The sequence below is a fragment of the Barbus barbus genome (assembly GCF_936440315.1).
Source record: "Barbus barbus genome assembly, chromosome: 4".
NCBI classification, from domain to species: domain Eukaryota; kingdom Metazoa; phylum Chordata; class Actinopteri; order Cypriniformes; family Cyprinidae; genus Barbus; species Barbus barbus.
Window position 1 is genome coordinate 10373630 of NC_136732.1, and position 26580 is coordinate 10400209.

At 36.2% G+C, this 26580-nt stretch overlaps 2 protein-coding genes across 3 annotated transcripts in view; one reads left to right on the forward strand and one right to left on the reverse strand.

Annotated features, from left to right (window-relative positions):
* Window positions 1-1995: 1995 nt before the first annotated feature.
* On the reverse strand, window positions 1996-16415 carry LOC306868748 (uncharacterized protein). The gene is made up of 5 exons (XM_079415075.1): window positions 16174-16415; window positions 15323-15432; window positions 7650-7748; window positions 7216-7386; window positions 1996-4313 (listed from the first exon to the last, which is right to left on the reverse strand). The coding sequence occupies exons 1-5, from the start codon at window positions 16247-16249 to the stop codon at window positions 4122-4124; spliced, it is 648 nt and encodes a 215-aa protein (XP_079271201.1). The 5' UTR covers window positions 16250-16415; the 3' UTR covers window positions 1996-4121.
* A 1408-nt stretch (window positions 16416-17823) lies between these two features.
* Window positions 17824-26580, forward strand: part of xylt2 (xylosyltransferase II) — a 30052-nt gene continuing 21295 nt past the window's right edge. The window contains exon 1 of one of the 2 annotated variants that reach the window (XM_079415328.1): window positions 17824-17960. In XM_079415328.1, coding sequence (XP_079271454.1) covers window positions 17829-17960 — 132 coding nt within the window. In that variant the 5' untranslated portion in view covers window positions 17824-17828. The remainder of the gene's footprint in view (window positions 17961-26580) is intronic. The other variant, XM_079415329.1, reaches the window with a different exon arrangement.

The following is a 26580-nucleotide window of genomic DNA, read 5'->3' on the forward strand; positions in this document are numbered from 1 at the left end:
CTACTACTAAATATATTGTAGAAACTTAAAAAAAAAAAATTGTATCCATTTGTATGGTGAAAAGCGCTATACAAATAAACTTCAATTGAACTGAATTGAATGTTAACCATGTAATTTTTTTTTTTTTTTTTGGTAAAATAAATAATAATAACAATACAATTGTTTTTCGACTAAGAAACTGTATTTCCTTTGACTTTTCTTTCTTTAAATTGTGCTGCCAAATGTACTGACAAGCAAAAATCCATTATATGTAATTTATTTAAATATATTTCCAATGAAACAGTTGCAATTTAGCACATTTAAAATATATTAACTTGAAATGTAATATCAAACAACACACTAAATTCTAATCAAGTACTTTAAATGTGCACTACTTCTTTAAAGAATGACAAAAGATTTAAAAATAATTCTTAAAAAAAAAAAAAAACACCTGCAAAAACAACCCGATTTTGGGTAAATATAGGACATGTTGGGCTAACCTGACCCGATTTTATAGATCAAATAAAACACACACCTGTATCTCACCAAAGAAATGCACCAATTCGATGCCGCTGTGAACCGCTTTTTCCTGAAGAGGATGAAATCGCCCACGCGGAGTAACTTTATGTTCTGTCGAGGCGTGGGAAAAGGCTGCATTTGACCAGCCAGCAACACGAAATGAGATAATAGGCTCAACCCAGCGTTTGCATTGAACAAAATAACCCCGTTTTTTTTTTTATAGAACATAATGACTGAGAATGTACATAAAACTAAATAATTGAATTTGACATTATTAGAAAGTGCACTTTTTGAAAGTGTACTTAAGTGAGTTAAGAAACATATTCACTCAAGCGCCCTTTTATTTCAGTAATACTATTATGTATAATGTACAATGTTTTAAATAAATATAAAGGGTTAGTTGAGCCAATAATGATATTAATTATTCACCCTCATGTCGTTCCAAACCCGTAAGACTTCATTCATCTTCAGAACACAAAGTAAGATATTTTGATGAAATCCGAGAGCTTTCTGACCCTCCATAGACAGCAATGATCCTTACACGATCAAGGCTCAGATTGGCCGATATGTTGTTTACGCTTTGATCTAAACACCTTTGTAAACACAGAAGACTGGCCTCTGTGGTGCCTCTCATTAGGACATCGATGAAGACTCTATAGGAGCTGAAGAGTTACGCTTTAAACCGCTTCCAGGCATTCAGAGCTCGTTTGGTTGCAGGTAACTAAACAGGAATTCAGGATCATCTGTTTTTAGTTAGGAGTGTTAAAGTTGCTACTTCCTGAAGTGACCACTAGAGGACACAATTTCACTCAAATTCGTCAGTATCCAGCAGAAAGCTGTTGGCCTATAGGCAATACAATGGTATATGAATACTTTATCAATTAAATAATATTTCAATGTTTGTTTTTTTTCACAATAACATAATGACGATGAGATTTTGTGTCCTTTAAATATTAGAGGACTATTTAATACAGTTTAATACTATTAGTCAATATGCATAGAACTGAAACATAAAGTAAACACATTATATACACACATACATATACATGCATACACTTAATGTTATTTATGTTTCAGTACTATGCATATAGACATGATTCGTATAGTAATCGTAATAGTAAGGACTGGTCAATATTAAAACGTCTTTGAAAGGAGTCTCTTATGCTCACCAATGCTGCATTTTTTAGTTTAAAGAGACAGTAAAAGGAGTAATATTGCTAAATATTATTATAATTTAAAGTAACTGTTTTCTACGGTAATATATTTTAAGATGAAATTTATTCCTGTGAGGTAAAGCTGAATTTCTGAAGTCTTCAGTGTCACATAGTCCTTCAGAAATCATTATATTATGCTGGTTTGCTGCTCAAAAAACATTTATTTGTGTTTATCAGTGTTGACAACAAATGCGCTGCTTAGTATTTTTGTGTAAACATGATACATTACTTCAAGAGTTCAAAAGAACAGTTTTTATTTGAAATGGTACAAAATCGTAACATCAGAATCAGAATGAGCTTTATTGGCCAGGTATGTTTACAGATACGATACGAGGAATTTGTTTTAGTGACAGAAGCTCCACAGTGTAACAGAATGACAGCAACAGGACACAGATAATAATAATAATCAAAAAAATAAATAATAATGTACAAATATACAAAATGAACAAAATAGCATAAACACAACATACAAAATAGACAATTCAGTATGTCCAGGTATGTTAGGTGCAAATTTGAAATGTAATAAGTATGTGTGTGAAATAAAAAGTATGATATTGTTATGTGTTTCATGTTTATTGTTAAGAGTTCAAATGTTCATGAGATGGATTGCCTGAGGGAAGAAACTGTAATTCATTCGTTTTGGCAAACTGATGGCATTGCCATATTTTATAAGTTATTAATATAGAAAGTTATTATTATTAATATACTGCCGTTGTTATTCTAGTGATGGGCAACTGGCAGCCAACTTCTTTTAGTACGGCCCGCTGGATCATGGACTGGGATCGGATGATCAATTTTAAAACATTTGAAAAGTAAGTAAAGTAAAGATTTCTTTCACTTTGACATCTCCAAACAGGAGAGGTCGCTATTTCCAAAAAACAGTAAAACTTGACAAAAACTGGAGAGCCAAGCACAATGGCTGCCATGTGCTGCGCCATCTTGAGAAGTATTATTATGCATCATATGTCTTTACTGTCAATTTTGATCAAATAAATACCACGACTGAGGTACCCTTGAGCAAGGCACTGAACCCCCAACTGCTCCCCGGGCGCCGCAGCAAGGGCTGCCCACTGCTCCGGGTGTATGTTCACTACTGTGTGTACACTTGGATGGGCTAAATGCAGAGCACACATTCTGAGTATGGGTCACCATACTTGCCCACACACCACTTCCCTTTCCCCTTTAGCCATGACTGTATCACAGCGCAGCACAACCTCTCATACCAGCTTAATTCTAGTGCCCTAAGGAAAATCTTTCTCATGTAGCTTTTGAAAGATGCAAATGTGTGTTTAGAGGAAAATGAGGACACCTGTGACTTCAAACCTGTTACACATAAAACACCTTCAATGTCATTTGAATTTTGTTTGTGAATGCAAACATCTGAACTCATATGCTCTGAGTACTGTATTCAGAGTAAAGGGAGAAAACGAGAGAATCAGATGACTTAGTGTGACCCTGAGCACACCATCAGAAGAAACAAGTCCAAGTCTAGTATTACTTTTGCAAACTGTACATTTACCATCTTTAGTCACAGTGATAAAAATTGAGTACATTCATAAATGGTCATTCACAAAGAGAGATTCAACAAAGAATTTCAGCAAAGCATCATTTGGTTTGACAAGGAACATGTACACCGAAAAAAAATGACCAGTTTGGTTAAAAACTGAATTGAATTCAAACTAATTTCCATTCTCTCTGCCTAAAATAGTGATCAAATTTGTTCTACCTAGAGAAAGTATTTTTGCACAAAAGTACATGATTACATGATGAAACGGTACTAAAAGAATTGCAAAAAAACTAACAAAAAACAAAAACAAATCATCCCTGTAATGTCCAAAGCATGGCTTCAAATATCCCTTTTTTGTGTCTATAGGTGAGTACAGTACACCAGCTGCTACTTTGGTATTAGATGAACCTGCCATCTCTGTGAAAAATTAAACATGAAATCAAAATAGATTTTATTTATGGTTAATAAATGTTACTAATGTTATTTTGAACCATTCATAAATGGTTGTTATTCCAAAAAAAAAAAAGGTTTTCATAGCTTACGTCACTTATTGAAATCAACATTCCCCACTTATGTATAAATGTAATAATATCATGAAATGTGATGTAATTAAATTTTTTTAGGCTTGGAAAAGTCATGGAAATATCTAGTAAGTATAATTCTATAGCAGTTTCAAGTCATTTTTAACTGAGACAGAACTTAACCTTTTGCATATTCTTGTTCTTCTCTTCCTTTTTTCCAGTAGTGATGCAACATCCTTCTCCTCTCGTATTGTGCTAGTGCAAGTTATTGCATAGGTCAAGTCAAACCCTTTTGCAAGCATTCATGCTCGTCAGGGTGAGCGATCAGCTGCCAGGGTAGTCACATTATAAATGTCTGAGGATAGATTGCATTCTTGCGCTTTAATTAACAGTGTTATTGGGATTTTGTGAGTCTGTGATTTGAGGTAGATCTTCATATGCAGGTAAATCTGTGCCGGCCTCAGAGACTGTAACCGGTGCATGTGGCGGCTCCTCCTCGGGGGCCAGGATGTCAAACGGGACATCAATGGACTGGATGGACTCACGGATGCTCTCCTCATATGTGGGAGGCGGCTGTGGTAATAAAAAAACTGAGATAAAGCATGACTTAAACCACACGTGACACCACAAATGAACACTAGAAAAAGACCTTAGGCGCACTTCTCCAAACATTGTGCTTGTCACACTTCTTTTTTGGTTTAGTTATAATTTGTGTCAGGACTCCTCTATGCTCTTAAAGGAATAGTTTGCTGAAAGTACTCGCTCTCAGGCCATACAAGATGTATATGTGTGTTTCTTCAGAACAGCTTTTGAGAAATGTAGTAGATCCTCTGCAGTGAATGGGTGCCGTCAGAATGAAAATCCAAACAGGTGTTAAAATATTTGTTTAGAACTGTTTTGTGCTGTTTTCACTTGTAAACTGTGTTTGATCTGAGCATATATTTCTCTCCTGGTTCAGACAAGATGACTTTTCACTGGAGAAAGCCATATTATTGATAAGGGATGGAAACAATGGTTAGACGTTTGAAACATCTGGATGGATTTGTTTTTTACAAACATGCAGCTTTTCACTTCACAAGATGTTATTTGATGGACTGGAGGTGTGTGGATTATTGTGATGTTTTTATCAGCTGTTTGGACTCTCATTCTGACGGCACCCATTCACTGCAGAAGATCCATTGGTGAGCAAGTAACATAATGCTAAATTCTCAATCTTAGATGACCTGAGGGTGAGTACACATTTCCAGCACATTTTTATTTTTGGGTGAACTATTCCTTTGAAGTCAAATCATGAAACCAAAATCAACTCTATTTAGTTTATTCGTGCACATGAGTAGTCTTGTGGTGAGTGATTAATTCAAGTTAGTAAGTAAATCCACAGAGGAAAAAAAAAAAGGTTGTCTAATTTCTAAATGACTTAATTTCGACCCGAAAAATTTCCCTAACAATGATAAATGTGACCTCACCTTAAGAGTGAATTTTAAACATTTATGGTTGTAGTTACTGTATCACTATAGTTATTGCTCTTGATGTGAACATGACTTACATTGAAGAAGTGACCGGAGCCAAGGTCTAGTAAGGTGTTAAGGACATCATTAAAATAGTCCATGTGACATCAGTGGTACAACCGTAATTTTATGAAATTACGAGAATACTTTTTGTGCGCAACGCATGTCAAAGACTGACATGGAAGAGACAAAATTGTTGAATAAAGTTGTTATTTTTGTTTTCTTTGCACACAAAACAGTATTCTCGTAGCTTCATAAAATTATCGTTGAGCCACTGATGTCACATGGACTATTTTAATGATGCCTTTACTACCTTTCTGGGCCTTGAACATGTTAGTTGCATTGCTGTCTATGGAGGGTCAGAAAGCTCTCGGATTTCATCAAAAATATCTTAATTTGTGTTCTGAAGATGAACGAAGCTCTTACAGGTTTGGAACAACATGAGGGTGAGTAATTAATTACAGAATTTTAATTTTTGGGTGAACTATCCCTTTAATAACCTTAAAGCAATGGCCTGACAACCAGCTACAACACATTAGCATCATTTAAATATCCAGCAGAAAACAAAAAAATCTAATTTCCTCATATGATTGTATTATTATTTAACATTGCTAATGCTTAGCAAGTGAATACATTCCCAAAGATAAAGATTCATTCATCTATGTTAATCCATAAAACAGAGCTCCACATTTATTTAACAAATTTAGTTGCTCAGCTTCTACCTTGCAGCAACATCCTCTAGTCATTTTATCTCTCTTTCTTTCTTCTTTCTCTTAATCTTTGAGCTCCACGTCTGCCCTTTAGCCTTCTAAAAAAACCCAGCCATTTTAGAGCAGACAAAACCGCAGCGCCCAGCTGGAGAACAAGCTAATTAAGCTCAATAATATGGTTAATGAGTGAAGGACGGCCCCCATGAGTGAACGATCCACTCATTGAAACCTGGGTGAGTAAAGGAGAGGACAGACGGACAATGAGCCGTATTCTCCACTAATGTTTACCTTTCAAGATAGGCCACTTTATTATGTTTGATGCGCATTAATTCCCATTAGCGTGTGTACTCGTGCGTTTTCCTGGCTCTAAGTCAACATCACAAGGCCCTGAAGCGCGGCAGCAGCGCAGGTGAGGGACACCGGGTCTGTTTGTGTGGCAGTGAATATCCGTTTCTCAGATATGATCATGTTACGGAACAGAAAATTGTGGGTCATTCATATTGAAAATCTATTGTTATTTAATTCAGTCAGGCTGCAGCTGCTGAGAGACGAAGCTGTTATAGCAGGGCTTCAGTAAAGTGACATTTGTGAGCTTTGGGTGGATGACAGAATGATGTGAACTTTTTTCCATCATGAAGATTTTATGTTCAAATTTGAATACGCGTATAAGTGTAGGTTTTTAGAAGTTTTCGGTAAAGTAATTAACTTAATCTAGTCTAATGAGGTCATGAAAGCTGCATGTACAAAAAATTTAATAGAAAAAAAATGCTTTTAAGCGCTTTTAAAGATAATCCACTATTTTACCACATTGTTACACATTGCAGTTTGACCTTCGTTCTTGCTCATTTTAAATGGTTTTGAGTCACTCATCCTTTGTGAAAAAGCACATTTTAGCATACTTTTTAAAAAGCACTTATTATGGAAATAATATACTTAATTGCAAATTGAATGCAATGTTTTCAGACACTTAATTGCATGTTAAATGTATTATAGTTCAAATCTGTATTAAATGCAGTTAGACTCCCCTAAATAGGACTTGACTCACTTAAGTAGGACTTAAGTACATATTTATGTGTTTTTATAATTACTTCTATTGTCTTTTTGAAATATGGTTAAAGTGACTGCTGAATGCACTGACAAGCATTTGTGGTGAACTCAGATATATTTTCTATTGAAATGCTATGTCATGTATTGAAATTTTCATGATGAAAATGCAGTTAAGTACATGCAAAATATAAATGCAGCTAAATGAATCACCTCTGTCTCAACAGGTCCATTCAGGCCGAAGCGGTCAGCTATCATCATGTGGATCTGCCGCTGTCGGTCTTTCTTGCGGACGCTCTCGTACGAGGGCAGACGAGGAAGAGGAGGCTCCAGTGAGGAAAGGTAGTAGCTGCTGGGTACACCAATGAGGAACAACGAGCCCGACTGACAAGCACAAGCAGAAACAATATATGAACACGTGATATGTGACATGAGCAACAAAAATTGGTGATGTGTAGCAATGACAGATTCTATTTCTAGAAAGTTTCACCTTAACGTTGTTTCAAACCTGTATACAGTTCTTTCTTCTAGAAAACTGGACACCTTTCCGTTCAGGAAAAGTATTTATGTTTATAACGACATGAAGGTGAGTAAATGAAGGCAGATTTAATTATGGGTAAAGGATGCAGATTCATGCATGTTCTTACCCGTGCATTCACGTTATCAAGACCGGTGTCATGTGTTTGCTCAGCATCCGATGAAGCTACTAGAGTCTGTCTGCTGTTGTAGTATTGAGGAGGAGATTCCTGTTCAATCAAGAAATGATAATCCTCTGTTAATATAACATTTCTGATATCATCAATGAGTATCCATTACACAATCGTTCAAAAGTTTGGGAAACATTTCGTATTTTATTTTATGTATTTTTTTTTTTTTAAAGGAGGCTCTTATATTCACCAAGGCTGCATTTATTTTATCAAAAATAAAGCAAAAACAGTAATATTGTGAAATATATTAAATCTATTTTAATATGTAAATGATTCAAAGCTGAATGTACTTACCCCAGATTTTTGGATCAGTGTATACAATTATTTTAAAATATTTGAAGTCTTTCTAAATTTCATGTTTAGTTCAATGTGTTATTTGCTTTATCTCTGGAATTTATTTGTGAAATTTACAAGCTATGTATGATTACATTGGCCTCAAAAGTTGTTTGGTCACAGTTTAAAATGCATGGATGTCATTGCATTAGATTTTAGTTTTGTCCAAAAAGTATTCATGTGCTACTTTAAAATATATGCACTTGATTTGACATGTTAATATTTACTGGGAATATATTCAGACATTTTCAGTTGTCCTTTCCAGAGCTGAACCACCAGCATACTAGTTACAATGTTTTCATACTGACTGCACGTCAAACCATCACCAATCACAGTTAAAAGTCTCACACCCTCTTCTTTGTTTCCGTAATGTCTCTCCTCCTTTTCCTACATCTGCAATGTTAGAGCCAGACCTCTGGATGGTCGTAAATTATGTTGCTAAAGAGACGGACCACCAAGCAACTTCCTCCCTCCCATCCACAACTAGATTAGGCAGGCGGACCCGCGTGAGGCCGAGGAATTCCTCCAGCCCAGCCGGACACTCTGTGATTACCCCACACCTAAATAGAAGCTTTTGTGTCCCGGGACAATACAGCGTCTTTCTGCGTCATCAGGGTCCTGAGTAACAAACCCCACACTGGTGTTTTAAAGGTCTGCCTCTGTTTTGCACCCTTGTTTCTGTGGCAGGTACTAGTAAATGAGTGCACTCCGTTTTATTGGCCCACATGTCACCCGGACAGTGGTACAAGTCAGTAGGTGGCCAAAACATGCAGAGAAGGGTTAACCAGGGCTTGAGGCAAAATGCCATGACAAGTGACAAAACGTCAAAGCATGGTCAAACATTTAAAGAAAATAAAGAAATTCTATTCTACAAATTCTAAAAATCTTTGTTATTTTAGACCATACCATGCTTTGACGTTTTGTTAAAATTTGAAGACCTATTTTAAGTTTTTTTTAACATTCTGACATTATTTTCTTTATAATTATTTGGGGGTGATGCCTTTTTTACCCAAATTTTCTACCCTTACTTTGATATGTTTGGACATTGTATATTTGAGTTATTTCCATTATTGCATTAGTATCTCATTCAATTATTTTATGAAATTTTGTCCAAAAAGTGCACTTTGTAATAATGTAAACTGAAAAGGTTTACTTTAAAGTACACTTATGTTGACTAACAATAAAGCAAATATAAATATACTTATATACTTGATTATAAATTTTAACTGCAGTGTGTTATTCAATAAAACTATGATATTGAAGTATTTCAAATGTACTAAATGGAAGCCTCATCATTACAAATGTTTAATTACAACTATATTTAAATACACAACATACACATTTCAATAGAAATGGCATTATTCTAATTTACCATAATTCCTTGTGAGTACATTCAGCTGTTCACTTTAACCATATTTCAATTATTTTATATATAAAGTTTTATAATTATTACAAATATAGTACCATATTTTATATATAAATATTTTTATTAAGTCCTACTTAAGTGTGTCCAAAAACACTTAAGTTAAACTAAGTGAATTTAATATTAAACTGTATTAGAACTTGCAATCAGCATGCAATTAAGTGTCCGAAATCATTACACTTATAAAGTATATTGTGTCTGTAATAAGTACTATTTTTTTTAATATTCTAAAGCGTACTTTTATTTCACAAGGGCTAGATGCATTTATTATCCCTCTATAAAGCTTGGACCCTAATCTGTGGCACTGGTGAGGACTCCTGACAGCCCACGGTGACGTATTTTGACCTTTCCCAGCACCCCTCCCATTCGGGACTCTGAGAGACACGTTTAGTAAATGTGAGGTCAGGGGTCACCTTCCCTCGCTGGTTTGCACTTTCAACAGTCTCGGAGTCCCCCCAAAAAGAGAGACGTTCTTTTGTTAACTCCTCTGATTCAGGCAGTGTGAAAAAGCAAAAGCGTGTAAAATCAGTCCTGAAGTCGGGGGAGAACCTCTACAGCAGTGTGCCTTTTTCAGTGCCTGACCTAAAGTAAAACCTTTTTCTCCTCTGATCCCCCACCAAAACACAGGACCTAACGATCAGATGGTGAAGACACCTCAGGAAGAGGACATGTGTGTCTCGAAATGACTCAAGTTTCTATGAGAGAGTTGAGAAGAGTTTAGTTTGTACCGGTCATGTCAGTTTATTAAACGCCATGCAACATTAGAAATATACTATATTAAAACTTGATTTCTTCTTCTTCAACACTCTTAAAATAAAAAAGAGGGTTCATCTTCAGAACACATATTAAGATATTTTTAATGAAATCCGAGAGCTTTCTTGACTCTCCCATAGACAGCAACACAACTGACACATTCAAGGCCCAGAAAGGTAGCAAGGACATCATTCAAATAATAAATATGGGACATCAGTGGTTCAACTATAATTTTATGTCTGAAGATGTCTGAAGATTTCGACAGAGAGGATGACTTGCAATTTTTTGCCCAGCCTTACAGAACATACAGACGATGAACTAAGAGAGATGGACGTTCTACTTCAGAATGCCGGCTCCTGCGTCAGCAGACTGGGAGAGTTATCTGAAACTTAATGATAGTGACATTGAAGTCATGGTTTGCATGTAAACTAGTAAAACTGGTATTTTCAATAAACTGATCTTTGCTAGTTATCAGTGTATCGGTGTGCATGTAAGCAGGGCCGTCGCTAGTGGGGTGAAAGGTGGTGACGATTATAGGGGCCCACGGCTGAGGGGGGGCCCCCGGCGATCTCAACTGACCGGCTGACACCAACCTAAAAAGACGCTCAGGACAGTTAACAGGCCACTGCTGTGCATCGTCATGAAAACTTATCATTTGCACGTGTTTTTAAGCCTTGCCAATTTAAACATTGAAAAGAGTTTAAAGCATTCAAACACAAGATGCAGAAAAACTGAACTGAGCGCCGTGTTCGGTGCACATGCAGAGAGCCGTGTCTCTCGGACAGCAAGACCGAACCGAGCTCTCCTTCGCCTCCTCCTGCACCTGAACGAACAAATACAAACTGCAGTTTAAACAGGCAAACAGAAAAAGATGCGAAAGAGCCCAATTCAGGAGGAGCGTCTCGCTGCAGCCCACAAGATCCAGGGGGTGTGGTTGGATCCATATCCAACTCCTCCCACCTTACATATACCTAAACCTACCCATCTCCACCCCCTGATCCCTAAACCCACCCATCGTCTCCCCTAAACCTAATCTCCACCCCCTAGATGTGGATCCAACCACGCCCCCTGGATCTTGTGGGCTGCAGCGAGCCCTATTTGCAATTCAGCACCTGTGTGCGGTGTTCTGTACGCACAGGGCGCACGCAGCGAGAGAGAGATGCGTCTCAACCCGCTTAAACACCGAATTTGCCTCTTCAACAAAATTCTGTCAAAATACCCATCTTGGAGAGTATCCTCTCTTGTATGAGTATGTCTCTTAAAGTGACCACGCCTAATTTACTGTCTACTGTCAGTGTCCTTAATGTTAATCCAAGAAAATGAAAGAAAGAAAATCACTGACTTCTCTTGACTGAATTACTTTGTAGTAACAATAATTAATCCACAGTCAAACCAAAAATTATTCAGACACCAGATATCATTTTTAATATCTTTTTTGCTAGTGGGTGCAGGACACTATGATTCATTCATGTAAGTGAGGATAGCAAAATAAAGTAAACTGTGACATATTATACCCCCAAATCATTCGTCTACCAGTAAAATTTATTTAAAAAAATTGGGACCAAAAATTATTCAGACACTTTGACCTGAGCATGTTTTGTTTAAGTGTTTTTTCTTTAATTGCTAATACGACCTTTTTACACCACAGACTGAACTAAACGACGCATTGCTTGGTAATTGGTCAACAAAGTATTGATAGTTGTGTAAATATTGTCATATTAACAGTTGTCTGAATTTTTGGTTGATTGTAATCCATTTACATACCTTTCTATCAAAGTTATCTGACATTATCAAGATTAATTTGTTCTGACAAAGTTTAACTCTGAGTTCTTAAAGGGATAGTTCACCCAAAAATGAAAATTGTGTCATCATTTACTCATCCTCAAGTAGTTCCAAACCTGACTGTATGAGATTCTTTGTTCTGCGGAACACAAAGGAAGATATTTTGAAGAAAGTTTGTAACCTGGCTGTTTTGGGGCACCATTGACTTCCACAGTAGGACAAACATAATACTATGGAAGTCAATGGTGCCCCAGAACTGCTGTTTCCCACATTCTTCAGAATATCTTCCTTTGTGTTCAGCACAACAAAGACATTCATACAGGTTTGGAACTACTTGAGGATGAGTAAATGATGACACAATTTTCATTTTTGGGTGAACTATCCCTTTAACATATTTTATTACCATTTTCTAAACTATAGCAAATAAACTGTGATAATGTGAGAAATGTTGAAGGTGTCTGAATAAATTTTGGTTTGACTACATAGTCTTTACTTTAAAAATTCAATATACAGTGCTATTTTACATTTGATTATTCGGTTTCTGTACCTGGACACCTACTAACTTCAAAAAAACTTAAACATTGTGTAAACAGCACAAATTAGTAAATAGAACTGTAAGGTCCACACATTTGGCCCAAAGAAGGTATCCACCACAAGCATACAAAACAACCTGCACCGGGGCCCCGCAGACCCCAGCTACGGCCCTGCATGTAAGGATGCTTCAGGTGTGTTTGATCTAAAATCCGCTTGATTTAAATATGGTGGTCACACACGTTTATAGTTTGTATATGGTCAAAGAGAGGCTGACTTCATCACAGACCTCTTCTGTGCCTCATTTAACCAGTACCTCACGTCTATCTTCTCCACAGTTTAACTAACAGACATGCTTTTGCATTTCTTCTTTGTGGGAGGAAGAATGTGGAGGCAGTTCCCCTGTATTTCTAAGATAGGGTTAAAATGCTCTCGGGGGGAACGGTTAAGGTTGAACAGGAAAAGGAAATGCAGAGGATGAGGTATGACTTGAGGGTAAGTCACAAAGTGTGAGGGATCTGCTTTACGACCAGAACAGAGTAGATAAACGCTGTTCGCTCTCAGTCTAATCTAACATCTGCTTCGACGACCCACATCCTGAGGACTGGACACATTAAAGGAGAAATGCTCTGACACTGTTGTGCTGTTTTTGGAAAAATATTGGAAATTTTTGGAGTGGTAATTTCAGTGTGCAGACATTATTCTTTGTTTATTAGATTAGATTGATTAGACTGGCCCACATGAAACCTGTGCCTGCAGAATGACACTGAAATTTCTATGGAAATTATTATTTTTTTCTTTCATATTTTGGCTAATTCAATCTGTTCTGCTACCAATAACAGCTTCAAACTTTCAAAACCTGTTCACCACACTTTAACATGTTTAAATCCATTGAGCTGAATTCAGACCTGAGTAATCTCACATTTCTCCGCTACAAAAGATCTCACCAAATTGATACAAAACCAAATTATTAGAGCTGTGCTATTAACATTTGCTGTGAGTCTATTTTAATTCCTCCAGAGGAATTTTAGGAGAAACATCTGAGGCGAATTGATACTTAAAATAAAGATTAAAGGGAACTATAAAAAGCAACCTTTTAGGAAAATTTGAAAAAGAAGAACAATTTGTTGCACTGAATGGGCACTTATGTACATATAATCTTAAATTTAGTCACACTTTATTTTAAAGTCCAATTCTCGCTATTAACAAACTATTACCTACAACTTTTGCCTCAATAAACTCCTAATTTGCTGCTTATTAGTAAGTTAGTTGTTAAATTTAGGTATTGGGTTAAGATTATGGATGTAGAACATGGTCATGCAGAATATGTGCTTTATTAGTACTAATAAACAGCCAATATGTTAATTAAAAGGCATGCTAATAAGCAAATAGTTTGTAGATTTGGTCCCTAAACTAAAGTGTTACCATATACCTGTACTTACAGACAGTGTTGAGTGTAATGCATTACTAAGTAATTAATTACTGTAATTTAATTACTTTTCCTATGAAAGAAGTAAAGGGATTTAGTTTTTCTGTAATTTAATTACAGTTACTTCTGATGTAATGACATTAAACACTGTATAGACTATAGAACAAGAGTGGATTAAACATCACAATGTAACGTTTTTAATGCAACCTTCTCCCTTTGGTCAGTTCAAGAATAATTGTATTATTTATTTTTAGTTTCATGTCTATTGGTCAACTGGTTGAGGTTGATATGAGATTTAGAAAGTGATTAGTAAAAAGTAATGCAATACTTTTTAGAGCGAGTAATTAGTACAGTAATCTAATTACACTGCTGAATATGTAATTAATAGCTAGTAATTATTTACATTTTAGAATAGCTTGCCCAACACTGCTTGCAGATCATATATTAATGAAATGAGCACTTAAGTTAATTATTTAAAGAGAGATACTTTCATGACTTTTTTTTTAAATGCCATTTTTAATCATGTCAAATTATTAAATTACATATAAAGATGTTAAAAGTATAAAGTTCTACCTAAGTAGGTCAAAAAGCACTCTTAAGTCATTTAATTGCAATTAACATGCAGGTAATGTCTGAAAACTGTACATTCAGTTCACATATTAGTGTATTCTTTTAAAGTGTATTATTTCCATAATAGGTCCTCTTTTTTAAAAGTATGCTAAAGTGTGTAAGACATCTGCACTCAGTTTAATATCTGATTACTGTGTAACTTTCCTTGGGCACTGTTAACTGTCATAGTCAGGGGAACGGTACTGCATGTTTAGATGCTTCACAGAACATGAATCTGGACAGTTCGTGCTCTTCACTGGTAAAGATTTGGTTTTAGACATCAGATACTGTTTCTCTTCTAATGTTTGATTAATGTTTTTATCATTTGAAGCTCTTAACTTCTTGCTTAAGATCATATATTTCACTTCAATCATAGCTGACGTTATCAATACAACCCCATGAGCTGAGTCACAGTGTTTGGCACAGCACATGATAAAGCTCTTGAAAGTTTAGCACAGTAAGGAAAAAGATAATATGTAATCTCTGTTTGTGTGTAAGTGAACCAAACATTGATAACTCAAACGGTAGAAGACATTTTTCAAGATTTAGAAGACTTGCGCTCAGACTGCGTGCTCAGAGAAAGACAGAAATATCGGTATGAACTTGAGCATTTCCCATTGCTCCAAAAGTCAGCAATTGTCTCATTTGTGTCTTTTTAGGAGAAACATCTTAGGCAAAGTTGATCCTTAATGAAACTTAACTGAGAACTGAAGTCCTTGAAAGTGTAGCAGTGAAACTTTCCTGAGGTCTTACCATGTCAGCATGAGATTCCTGATAAACCCTCATTTTGCAGCAGAGAGGAAGCTTCCGGTACAGGATCAACAGCAGCACCAAAATCATAAAGAAAAACACCAGACAACAAACTGGAAAAAAAGACAACAGACAATACACATCAGTCAGATCGGTAACCTCTAGATTTGTAAATGTAGGCACAATTTATATTTCTGTTTCACACTAATTTCAAAGATTTTGTCTTTATTTCTGCATTCTAATTATATTTAATTAAAAATATTAATTAGGCCTGATATATATATAGTTCTTTAAAAGAAGTATATTTTGCTCATCAAGGCTGCATTAATTTGATCAAAAATAGAGAAAAACCCCCAGTAATATTGTGAAATATTATTACAATTTAAAACAACAGTTTACTATTTTGTTATACTTTCAAATGTAATTTATTTCTGTGATACCAAGCTGAATTTTCAGCATCATTACTCCAGTCTTCAGTGTCACATGATCTTCAGAAATCATTCTGATTTATTATAAATGTTGGAAACAGTTGTGCTGCTTAATTATTATTATTTTTTCAGGATTCTTTGATTACACACACACACACACTATAGTACATTTTCCAAATATTGTTATTATATAGGGTACTTAAAGATGTTGTGAAGATGCCATAACTCGGTATCTCTGTATTAATAGAAAACGTTAAGACCTTGTATTGTCATTAATACAGTTTAATCGTTTTAAAATTAGATATTACTGCCTGCAAAGCATTTATTTTATTTTTTCGAAAAAAAAAAAATCCTACATCGTTAGCCCTCACTGAAATTTGTCATAATTCAAATTTATTTCTAATAAAAACATAAATTCCTACTTACATGCACCCACGATGACTGTCCGCTGGTCCGCTGAGGGGCTGGCGGAGGGGACTTTTGGGGACGCAGTGGTGGACATCTCTGATAAATTAAACTTTTCTTCCAAGCGACCCAAGCTGGCTCATAGCAAGTCGCCAGAAGAGTAGTGTTTCTTTCTTCCCGGCTTCATTTCAGAGAGTTGAGAGAGACTTAAATCCCAGAAGTTGTGTTGAGTGACCTGAACGCCAGTCACTCACATCCTAACTGGAGCCAAGCAGCGGATGCCACTGAATGGACGGAGCACCCTACTATGGCGAAGACTCAGCTCATGAATACTAATGAGGTTCGTGACTGGACGCTGCTGGAAGGTTGCTAAGCGACGGTCGCATGGACTAATTAATATTCATGAGCTAAGCCTTCATCGTAGTAGGATTCGTTCGTTTCGTGATCAGGAACATGTGAAATAGAGTAAAATACAGCTGTGATTTGTTTATGTGCTAGCAGGGAAATACATAAATAAACATTGTATTTTTAAAATAATAGAATATCAAATAAAATCCATGATATGACAGACTTTCTAGCGGTTGTCATGGAGATAGGCAAGACTTTGCGCCGCCCAACGGCAGAATACAACTCCTACATGTGATTATTATTACAATTTAGACGCTCATAAATTCATCTTTTTCATACTAATATTCAAATTCTTTCTTTGCAGACAATCATTTAATTGATCTAATCGAGACTTGCATATTATTGACTCCTCATTTGTAAGTCGCTTTGGATAAAAGCTAAATGACTAAATATAAATTTAATAAATCTACCTTTATTTATTATTTCTTTGTGAGTTTGTGAAAATTTTTCAGAGCTTTGTGTACTTTTAAAAAACTAAATAGAAACTCTTTGCCTCTCAAAATATTTATTATTTTAATGTAATATTATTTTTATTATTTTAATGTAATATTAATATTATTATTTTAATGTATTTTTATTTGTTGTCTTTTTGAACTTCTTCTGTTGATTCTTGCTCGTTGTGTTTTTTTCGCCCTCATTGTTGCTCTTTTTGTTGTGAGTATAATAATTATTATTCAGGTTGATTATTCGTATTATTTATGGTGGATGTACCTTGTTGTGTTCTTATTATTATTATTTAACGTTAGTCATTTAGCAGACGCTTTTATCCAAAGCGACTTACAAAAGAGGACAACAGAAGCAATCAATTGTAGTATTAAAACAACTAAAAACAGATCCAAAACTAAACGCTAAAACTTTATAAATACTACCTATACACATTTTTAAAATAAAGAAATTAAATAAAAATGACAAATGCATACAACAAAAATTTCAAAACTTAACATTTAAATGAAAAAAAATAAATTTTTAATAAAATAAAAAATATTTCTTCTAATTAATTTTCATAAACAATCATGAATTTGTTAATCATGTGCTTCAAATATTATTTTCACGCCACCTGGTCTTTTCCCCTCTGAATATGAATTGAGATGAACTCTCAATTTGATTCAGTTGAATCAGAATCATTTGGTTAAAAGACTCTGAACCACAATCCTTTCTCAAAGGGAACTGATCGATTCACCGTCTGATTCACAGAGTCGACTCCCTCCGAGTGAGTCACTCGCGGCTAACGTGACTCGCTGCTGCTATATGCGATTCACGGGGGAAAGATGGTCGCGAGTACCCGTGTACAGAAGCTCCTTAGACGGTATAAACTCGCAATCGCGGCCGGTTTAACGATCTTGCTGATCCAAGGACTGGTGGTATGGAGTCTGCGGAGTCTGGAGGAGGGAGAGGCTGAGGTAGGTGCTGTTTCAAGCGGGCAAATCTGTTCTCCGTGCCTCAGTTACGCCGTTTGATCTGAGGGTTTCTGATAGCATGCTAAGCTAAGCTAAAGCCGTCAGTCAGTCTTATGAGTTGAACTGCTGTTACTCCAGTAATAGCGTCGTCGAGTGTAAACAAACGCGTTTGTTGCATTCCCGGAGAAGGCTATAGTATATAAAACACACAAAACAAACAATGCAGTTGTTTTGATCAAGTGTTGTGTTGTCGATCATTTAGAGCGGGTGTTTTGACTGGCGTCGGGTTTTAAATGACTGGACTTCACCCGTAACAACTCTATGACTGTGAATCAAAACTTTTAATGAGCTGTCTACGTAGGCAGCATTTTTGGTCATCTTAGTATCAAATCCCAGAGAGCTACATATAAAGACCGCATTATATTCAGGTCATCTGCCCACATATATTATAGCATTTTTGGGCAGAGAATCTAGTGTCTATTCCAATCTTATTGACCATTACAGTATAGCACTAGTATGAATTGTCCAACTTAGACAGCATTTTAGAGTATCGTAGGTCGCTCACTAGGCTTTGAGATTATAATACACAAAAAATGCTGACGACACAACTGAAAATAAAAGCTTCCAAAAGGAAGAACCACTTTTGGTTCCCCACAGAACCGTTCCTAAAATAACAATTTTCTTAGTCTGACGAACACTTATTATTATTGTTTTAAAGTTAACTGAATAAAATCAGTTCACTATAAATAACATTTTATGGAATGGAAATGTTGCATGGATGTTCTAGATGACCATAGATGCTAATGAAGAACCCTTATTTTTAAGTATATCAAGGCAACTCATGTTTTTATGCCATCTAGTGAGCTCTAGAGTTATCAGCATTATGGAGCATTATAGCCTTAAAATCTAGTCAACTATCTTTTTAGAGTAAAATTGCTGTTGACTCAAGAATGTGCCTGTGATGCTAAAATTGCTGTCTAGATAGGGCGCTTACTAAGTTTTGAAAAACACCCTATAATTGAGTCCATTAGGCTATTGGTTAAGTTAGACTGTTCAGTTTCAGTACAGTGTTTTCAGACTTTATTAGACTTATGCTGATGTTCAGAAAGTTTAAGTGTGCATTAAATGGAAATTTGCATTATCTGTTTTTCTAAATGCATATTGTAGTTCGTAATTAAGGATATGCGTGGATCAATTGTTCAATTTTTAAAAAAAATGACCTTGTAATGTTTAATTAAAATGGCATAACTTGATCTGGTTAAACAACAGATGGTGAATTCGTACAATGTGATCTGTATGGACGCATATCAACAACTGATAAATAGAACCATTTCAGTAATCAATTTCACTTGTATGTACATCGCAATATGTAGGAAGAGATCTGTCACCACTTTATGACTTTTAGATATGCTTTATGTCTGTTACCTCAGACAGGGTTTGTAAACTGCTGCCAATGAAATGAACCATTGCAGCTCTCAGACGACTGCAGCTAATAATACGTTGTAGTGTTTAAACATCTGAGGCCCCAGCTGGGTTGATTCAGGAACGATAATCATCGTGCCCTTGATCAGAACACTTAACCTTAGGTTAGTCTAGGTCGGATGACTGGACCAGAAATAAGTGAACTTAGAAGAAGCCTGCATAACCAATAAGTCAATGAAAAACTGTCTGCTGTTCAAGAACTCTTGAGTAATACGTGAACACATTTGAGAAAGGTTACGAGTTGTGACGAGTATCAGGAATGTGCTGTCATGTCTGGATTCTTGCTCCTCGTCCTGCATCGGACAGATTCCCTACATGATCTATGAGTGTACGAAGAGTCTTAAACTCATATTTGTCAAATAATTTAAACAATAGAATAAAAAGTACTGTGACGTTCAAAGATTTGGAGTCTATATGATTTTTTTAATACGTCTCCTCTGTTCAACAAGACTGCATTTATGTAAATAAAAGAGGATTACAATTTAAGTTTTTAACATTTTCTGACATTACTGCAGTCTTCAATATCACATGATCTTTCAGAAATCATTCTGATATCAAGAAACCTTTCTGATGATCACAGTGTTGAAAACAGTTGTGCTGCTTAATATATATATATTAATTAAATAGAAAGTTTTTTCTTCATTTCTTTTTAATCTTTTGTAACTGTATAAATGCCTTAACTGTCACTTATGATCAATTTAATGGATTCTTGCTGAAATCCATTAAATTGATCTTGCCACCCTGGAAACTCCCAAAGTGTTTGTGTGAATGCTTTCCTGCTGTCTTTCTCCTAATTGGCTCTCATGGGAATGAAACCTACCATGTGTCTCTCTGTACGGAGTACTGTAGTGCACATATTACATCGATATTGTTGCATTATTCTCTGATTCAAAAGCAATGCATGTTGTATTGCTAAAGAAGCCTTTCTTTTCAGTGGCCATTCTTCATTGAGTGTAACCCTCCAGGTGTACAGCCCAGCAAGCATGTGTCATTCAGCCCCAAGGTGTCCTAATATCAGCTTTTGTCCTTGATCAGGCAAGAGTCAGGCTGCAGAATCTAAAGCTCAGAAGAGGGCTTAAACCCAAATTATACTTCAGTTTGGTGCAAGCAGTTTGCATATGCTTAACTATAACACAACCGAATGACTGAGAATTGCTGTTTGTTTGAACATAATGACCTGAACCCACTCAGAAATAATGAAGAACCTTTACACACTAGTTGACTGATTGTTTGACGACGAGTCAACTGTCTTAACTGATCCCTGCACAGAAGTTGTCCTTATTCCAAACACAGCACATCTGCATGCTTCTCTGACCTCTCTCTCTGAGGCTCAGTGTGATGAATGAGGCCATTGATTTTGCAGCCTTTGGTGTCTGAGACTGGAAGAATGAGTTACTGCAGGTCATGTGATGTTGCAGTGACCTGTGCTGCTTACAGAGGGATCAGAAGGAATTTAACGATTCTGCATCAGATTCCTCTTTAACGATTCAGGCTCCTTAATGGCCTAATTTAGCACTTTTAGGAAAGAAATGTTTCTTATCACATTTACTACCAAATGATGATCAAATTCAGAACCGATATTACATTTAGAAATGTAATCCAACAAATGGCCTTAACTTTGTATCAAATGTCAATCCAGCTCATTAGAATAATTTGTTCAGGAATTAGTCCTGTACGTTTCACACTGCAGATTCAGTAAAGATGTTGTACTGCTACATTAATAGTGCAGAAAACACTAGCTATGTTTCCATCCATGTATTAAAAAAAATGGAAGGAATGCTAGGATGGAAATGCTAAAATGTGCATAAAATCTTTAAATGTGCACAAGAACTTGTGCACTTAATTGTAGATATTTTTTCTTCACTAATAAAAAATGCTGGGTTAAAAACAACCCAACTTGGGTTATTTGGCAACCCTACGCTAGGTAAATATTGGACAGAACTGGGTTATTTTGACCCCGCTGGTTGGGTTAAATGTTTTTACGAAATATGCTGGGTTGTTTTATTTAAGTCAACTATTGTTTAAAAATGATTATATTGCTGGCATAAGATGGACTGGAAATAAATATAAAAAACACACAAAATTACTAGAGGCAACAGCAGTAATCAAAAGATGAACATTTATTATAAATCAAGAACACATGGACAAAATACAAGACAAAGGTAATTTATTTGGGTGAATCCAGCGTAGTTTACAACATTACATTTAAACTTGTTAAACGATTATTTTGATAATCGATTAATCTAATGATTATTAGACAGATTAATCGACTAATCGTCGATTATTCCACTGATTAATCAGTAGACTTTGATTATTCAGCTTGTGCAATTAGTAAAATATTAAGTTATACATATTTTAACATAAAGGTCACTTTAGATACTCTCTCACCATGTAATTAGCTACATGAAAAAGTAATCTTGCACATTCTGCCTAACATCTCCTTTTGTAAGTCATATAGATAAGAAACTAAATAAAGGTAAGTGATAAGACGCATCTTATTCACAACATAATGTCTTAAAATATCTTATAGGGTTATGATAACCAAAACAGTCCTGAGCTAGATCAAGCTTTGATCTCTGTAAACCAAACTGTCACTTTAATGAAATTATTCTTTTTCCCACGAATAAAATTATTTTATCATTAAAATAGTGCTTTATAACGGAAAATCAAGTTGTAATTTTAACTGAAAGCGACACTTAAATTAAGGCTATCTATTGCATGAAGTACTATATAAATAAACATGATGTGACCGGACTTTATTGGAGTAACGTTACGTTACTGAGCTGCAGAGCTCATGCAAACATCCACATCGTTGGAATCAGATTCATTTTTAACTGCTGCTGTCAGTTTTTGTTGTTTATTTCGTTACTGAGAGGAAAGCGTGCAACATATATTTACATATTCATCCAAACGCCGCTCAAGTTCGGATGCATTTTCTCTGAAGCGCTGTGTGTGTTGTCATCTATTGATTTGCTTCTAGGAGGGCTGAACTACAGTAAGACGTAAAAAAATTTACATTTAAAAGTAGTATTTTAATTTAAGCGTATTCAACCATTCTCTGTAATCGCTTTTTTACCAAAATAACGCTAATTCTCGTGCTGAAGTGTCGCCAAAATCTGAGCCGGTTAGCGGGGGAACTGTGAACTTCAGACCGCGGCCTCGCTCGTAGCTGAAGGAAGCCGTGACTCCAAAACCTGTCCATAAACAAACAGTACTGAGATTAGAGAACATATTTTAACATTAAATTAAACTCAACAAATAAAATCCATTTATTTTATGTAAGGCAAAAAGTGTTTTTTATCATGCGACGCGATCACTGCTGACGCAACTGTTTATTATTTTGCTTGTTATAGAGTGTGTGACATTATGTGTGCACTACGGCTGGTGGCGATCAACCACCAAGGTGTCGCGGTTGTCATGACGACCGTCACTGCCCAAGACAGAAGGTCAAAAAGGAGAAAAAAAGATGTGATTTCAAACGAAAATAAAGGCTGTGTCCAAATTCAGGGTCTGCATCCTCCTTAGGATCCTTCCTACCCGGTTGAAGGAGGAGGGATCCTCCGACGTCCGCAAAACCCGGAAGTCGGTGTTTGTGAATTTGGACAGCCTACCCTTCTTTCAGTTCCCTCCCTTACCCGTTGCTCATATCCTGTCGCCTAGCAACCGTGACAGCGCCAAGCAAGAAGCGGGAAAATGGACAAACAAAGAGTTATTCTCCTCATTTTAATTCTTTTGGAAGAAATAAAGCAATTAAATAAATTAAATACTTTCTTTGCTCGTTGTCGGAGAGTTTTTTATATCAGACTACAAGACAGTCACATCCAGGTAAGCCATTATAGCCTATTTTTATTTGTTTTTAAGTATTCTACTAATTTCTCCTACAAATTCATTGAGCCGAAGCATAAACTTTAGCTTGTTTTGTCAGAGAAACTCCTCTCCCACTCCACTACCGCTCGCTTCGTCCGCCATTACGCTCTGCCGAAAAGAATTATGGGATAGGTAGGACGGGAAAGGATCCACCACACCCATCCTTCCAATTCGGGGAAAAGGAGGACGTATTTGTGGGCCGCATTTGAAGGATCCTACGAATTTGGACAGCCTTCGTCGCGGCGCTGTGACGTAACATCCTTCAAATGAGTACTCCGAAGGATGCAGACCCTGAATTTGGACACAGCCAAAGTGTGGACAAGGCCTCAAACTGCTTTTCTTAACGGATCATGTGATTTGATAACTTGTCAAGCAGCAGATCGATCTCATCGCACACCATTTTAATGCCGCTATTATTAAGACTTTGTACAAGTTTGAAAAGAAGTGAAGATTTTGGTCTTTTAAAACTCAAAATTGTTTTATTCATAAATGTTATTTGCAGCATTCCAGTTTTGCAAGTGACATAGCTACTGTCTGATGATTATTGTGGGCCAGTTGACATCAAATATTATAAATAAAATGATAACTATGGCTATAAAATTAATTATCTCTCTAATTCTGAGAATAGCAACAGCTGTAACAATAACGACAGAGGAACTGCATTTTAGAACGTTTTCTTTTTTTTTTTTTCACCTAATGAATGTCTAAAAACATTGACAACCAATCAAAATCTGCTTGATTTCAAAGAGCTCAAACATTTAAAGTGTCAGATTACAAAACTGCAGTGTGCTTTTATAATAAACAGAACATTATTGTCCATTTGTGTGGGCGCTAATATAGTTATTGTTCAGGGAGGAAATGGGCTTTAGTCTTGTGTTTTGTCCACACGGACATTCAAATGCACAGAATTCAACAACTCCTCAAACTTCTCTGTTTTGTGGTTTATTTTTGAGTGCGTGAAGTAAACTCTGGTGAGAGGAAGTGTGCAGACAGCTGTCATCTGATTGTCAACTATGAGATGTTGTTAATGTTGCCCTTTATGCTGTAAGTTTTGTGCAATCTTGTGGGTATATAAAATACTGTTGTTGGCAAACTTAACAGCCTCTACACCGCACACACAAATATTGGGTAAAGTGGCCAATTACAGTTACATTGCCCTGTTTTGCTACAAATTCTAGGTATTAAATGAATTATATTTATAAATATAAGCTATACTATTTTTAATCTTTCTGTTCATTTGTTTCACTGAGCTCACTATTCTGGAATTGCCTTCTCCACAATACGGCCTTCCTTGTTAAACAGCCTTCAGCTTTCTGAGTCTATACTGCCTACATAGGCAACTCACTATGTTTTGAAGCAAAGCTGTTGGTTCGCTTTGAAACGACTGAGCTTGAAAGTCCAAACAGCTCCTGATAATGAGGCCCACTGATCTGACACTGGTCTAGGGCTGCTGGTCACTCCTCTTCCCACAGTCCATTGTTTTTGTGCGTAGGCAGCAGACATGTGGCATAGACTTGCTGTGTAATGTGCCTATAGCAGGAAGTGCTGGGAATTGCTTGTTATTCCTCCCTCTCCCATTACATACTTCCAGAGCCACAGCAGCATGCCACGCGAAGTTGTGGTTAGCTTTTTGTTTGTCTTACCACTGGATGGGTTTTGGAAGAGTCTTTTTTGGTTTTACATATACACTCGTTTTGGCAACATTAGGAGTTTTCCTCATTGGAAGTGTCCTCGTACAACAGCACACGCGCTAGGTGAATGTTGAGACCGAATGAGTCTACTAGGTAGTACTGCGCATGTACTCGTCCATTTGCGCCTCATGCGGGTTTAGTTTACTTTGAAAGTTGTGCAAACACAGGCGTGTGTGGGACTGAACAGAATGTGGAAAAAGTAGTTTACCCGGGCCTTGGAGAGTGCAGGTCTGGAGTAAACATAGATGGGTCATTCCGTGTCAACTCAACCAGAGGTCCCCAGCTCAAATTTTAGATTTTGCTAATATTTTTTCAGAAAATGATAAATATGTATAGTGATGAAAGCCAAAATATTAAATGTCGAGGAACTATATTTACTTAGTAATCCACGATTTTGTAGAGAGTGGTCAAAATGGCAATTTTCATTTGAGATTCAGAGCCAAATTACAGGGGGTAAAAATGACTTCAGAAAGATGGCAGCATTGTAATGTTATTTTTACACAGAGAGGAAAGAGCACTTCGAGTTTTTTCTCAAAAGTTTGCAGCCCTGTAACTCAAAAAGTATTAAAGATGTCTAAATGCCTTTTTAGTTCATCTTCATTGTAAGGCTCTATACGGTTCGGTACCAGAGATACTGGAATTTCAAAATGGCAATTTGTTTAATTGTATGCATTTTCAGTGGTCAAAAACCAAATGTGGGTCACTTAAATAAATATGATGCTTTAAAAAAGTATCATATTTATATAAGTGCATTTATTGAAGTACCCCTGGTGTAGGGTATGTGTTAGGGCTGGGTGATTCTTTCCATTTTTTTTTTTTCAATTAATTTGAATTTACATTTTAAGATGATTTAATTTAATTTTCTTAAATCGAGGTAACGCGATTTTTAATTAAAAATATTAGATACATTATCATTGCATCAATGGCAGAATAATTAAGAGACGATATTGTCCGACCACATGATGGCGCACCTAATTAACCGCTCACGTGTAAGCGTATGAATGTAATAGGCTATAGAAATAGTGGCTAACATCATGGAGACAGATGGCTCTTCACCTCAGGATGACCTTGTGCCAAAGAAGGGTAGTAATGTTTCCTCTGTGGTTTGGAAATGGTTCGGATTTGAGAGGTCAGACGTCGAACAAACTTTTGTCAAATGCAGAATATGCCAAAAGTCTGTTGCAACCGGCAGTGGCAGCACCACTAATTTATTCCAACATCTGCAACAAGACACCAAGCTGAATGGGAAGAATGCTTAAAGATAAGAGATGAAAACAGGCCTAGTCCAAGTGCAACAGGTCCACCAAAAATTGCAAAACGGCAGATGTCATTAGCGGTATCATTTTCTAATGCCATTCCATACGACAAAAAGGCGCCCCAATGGAAAGAAATTACAGATGCTGTGGCGTTTCATATCGCTAAGGACATGGTTCCCATATACATCATCGAAAAGCCAGGCTTCATAAAAATGCTACACACTGTTGATCCAAGATACAAGTTGCCAAGCCGCAAATATTTCAGCAGCTTGAGAAGGCATCTTTTTTCTACGACTAGTTGTACTCTTTAGCCTTGCATGAGCTTCA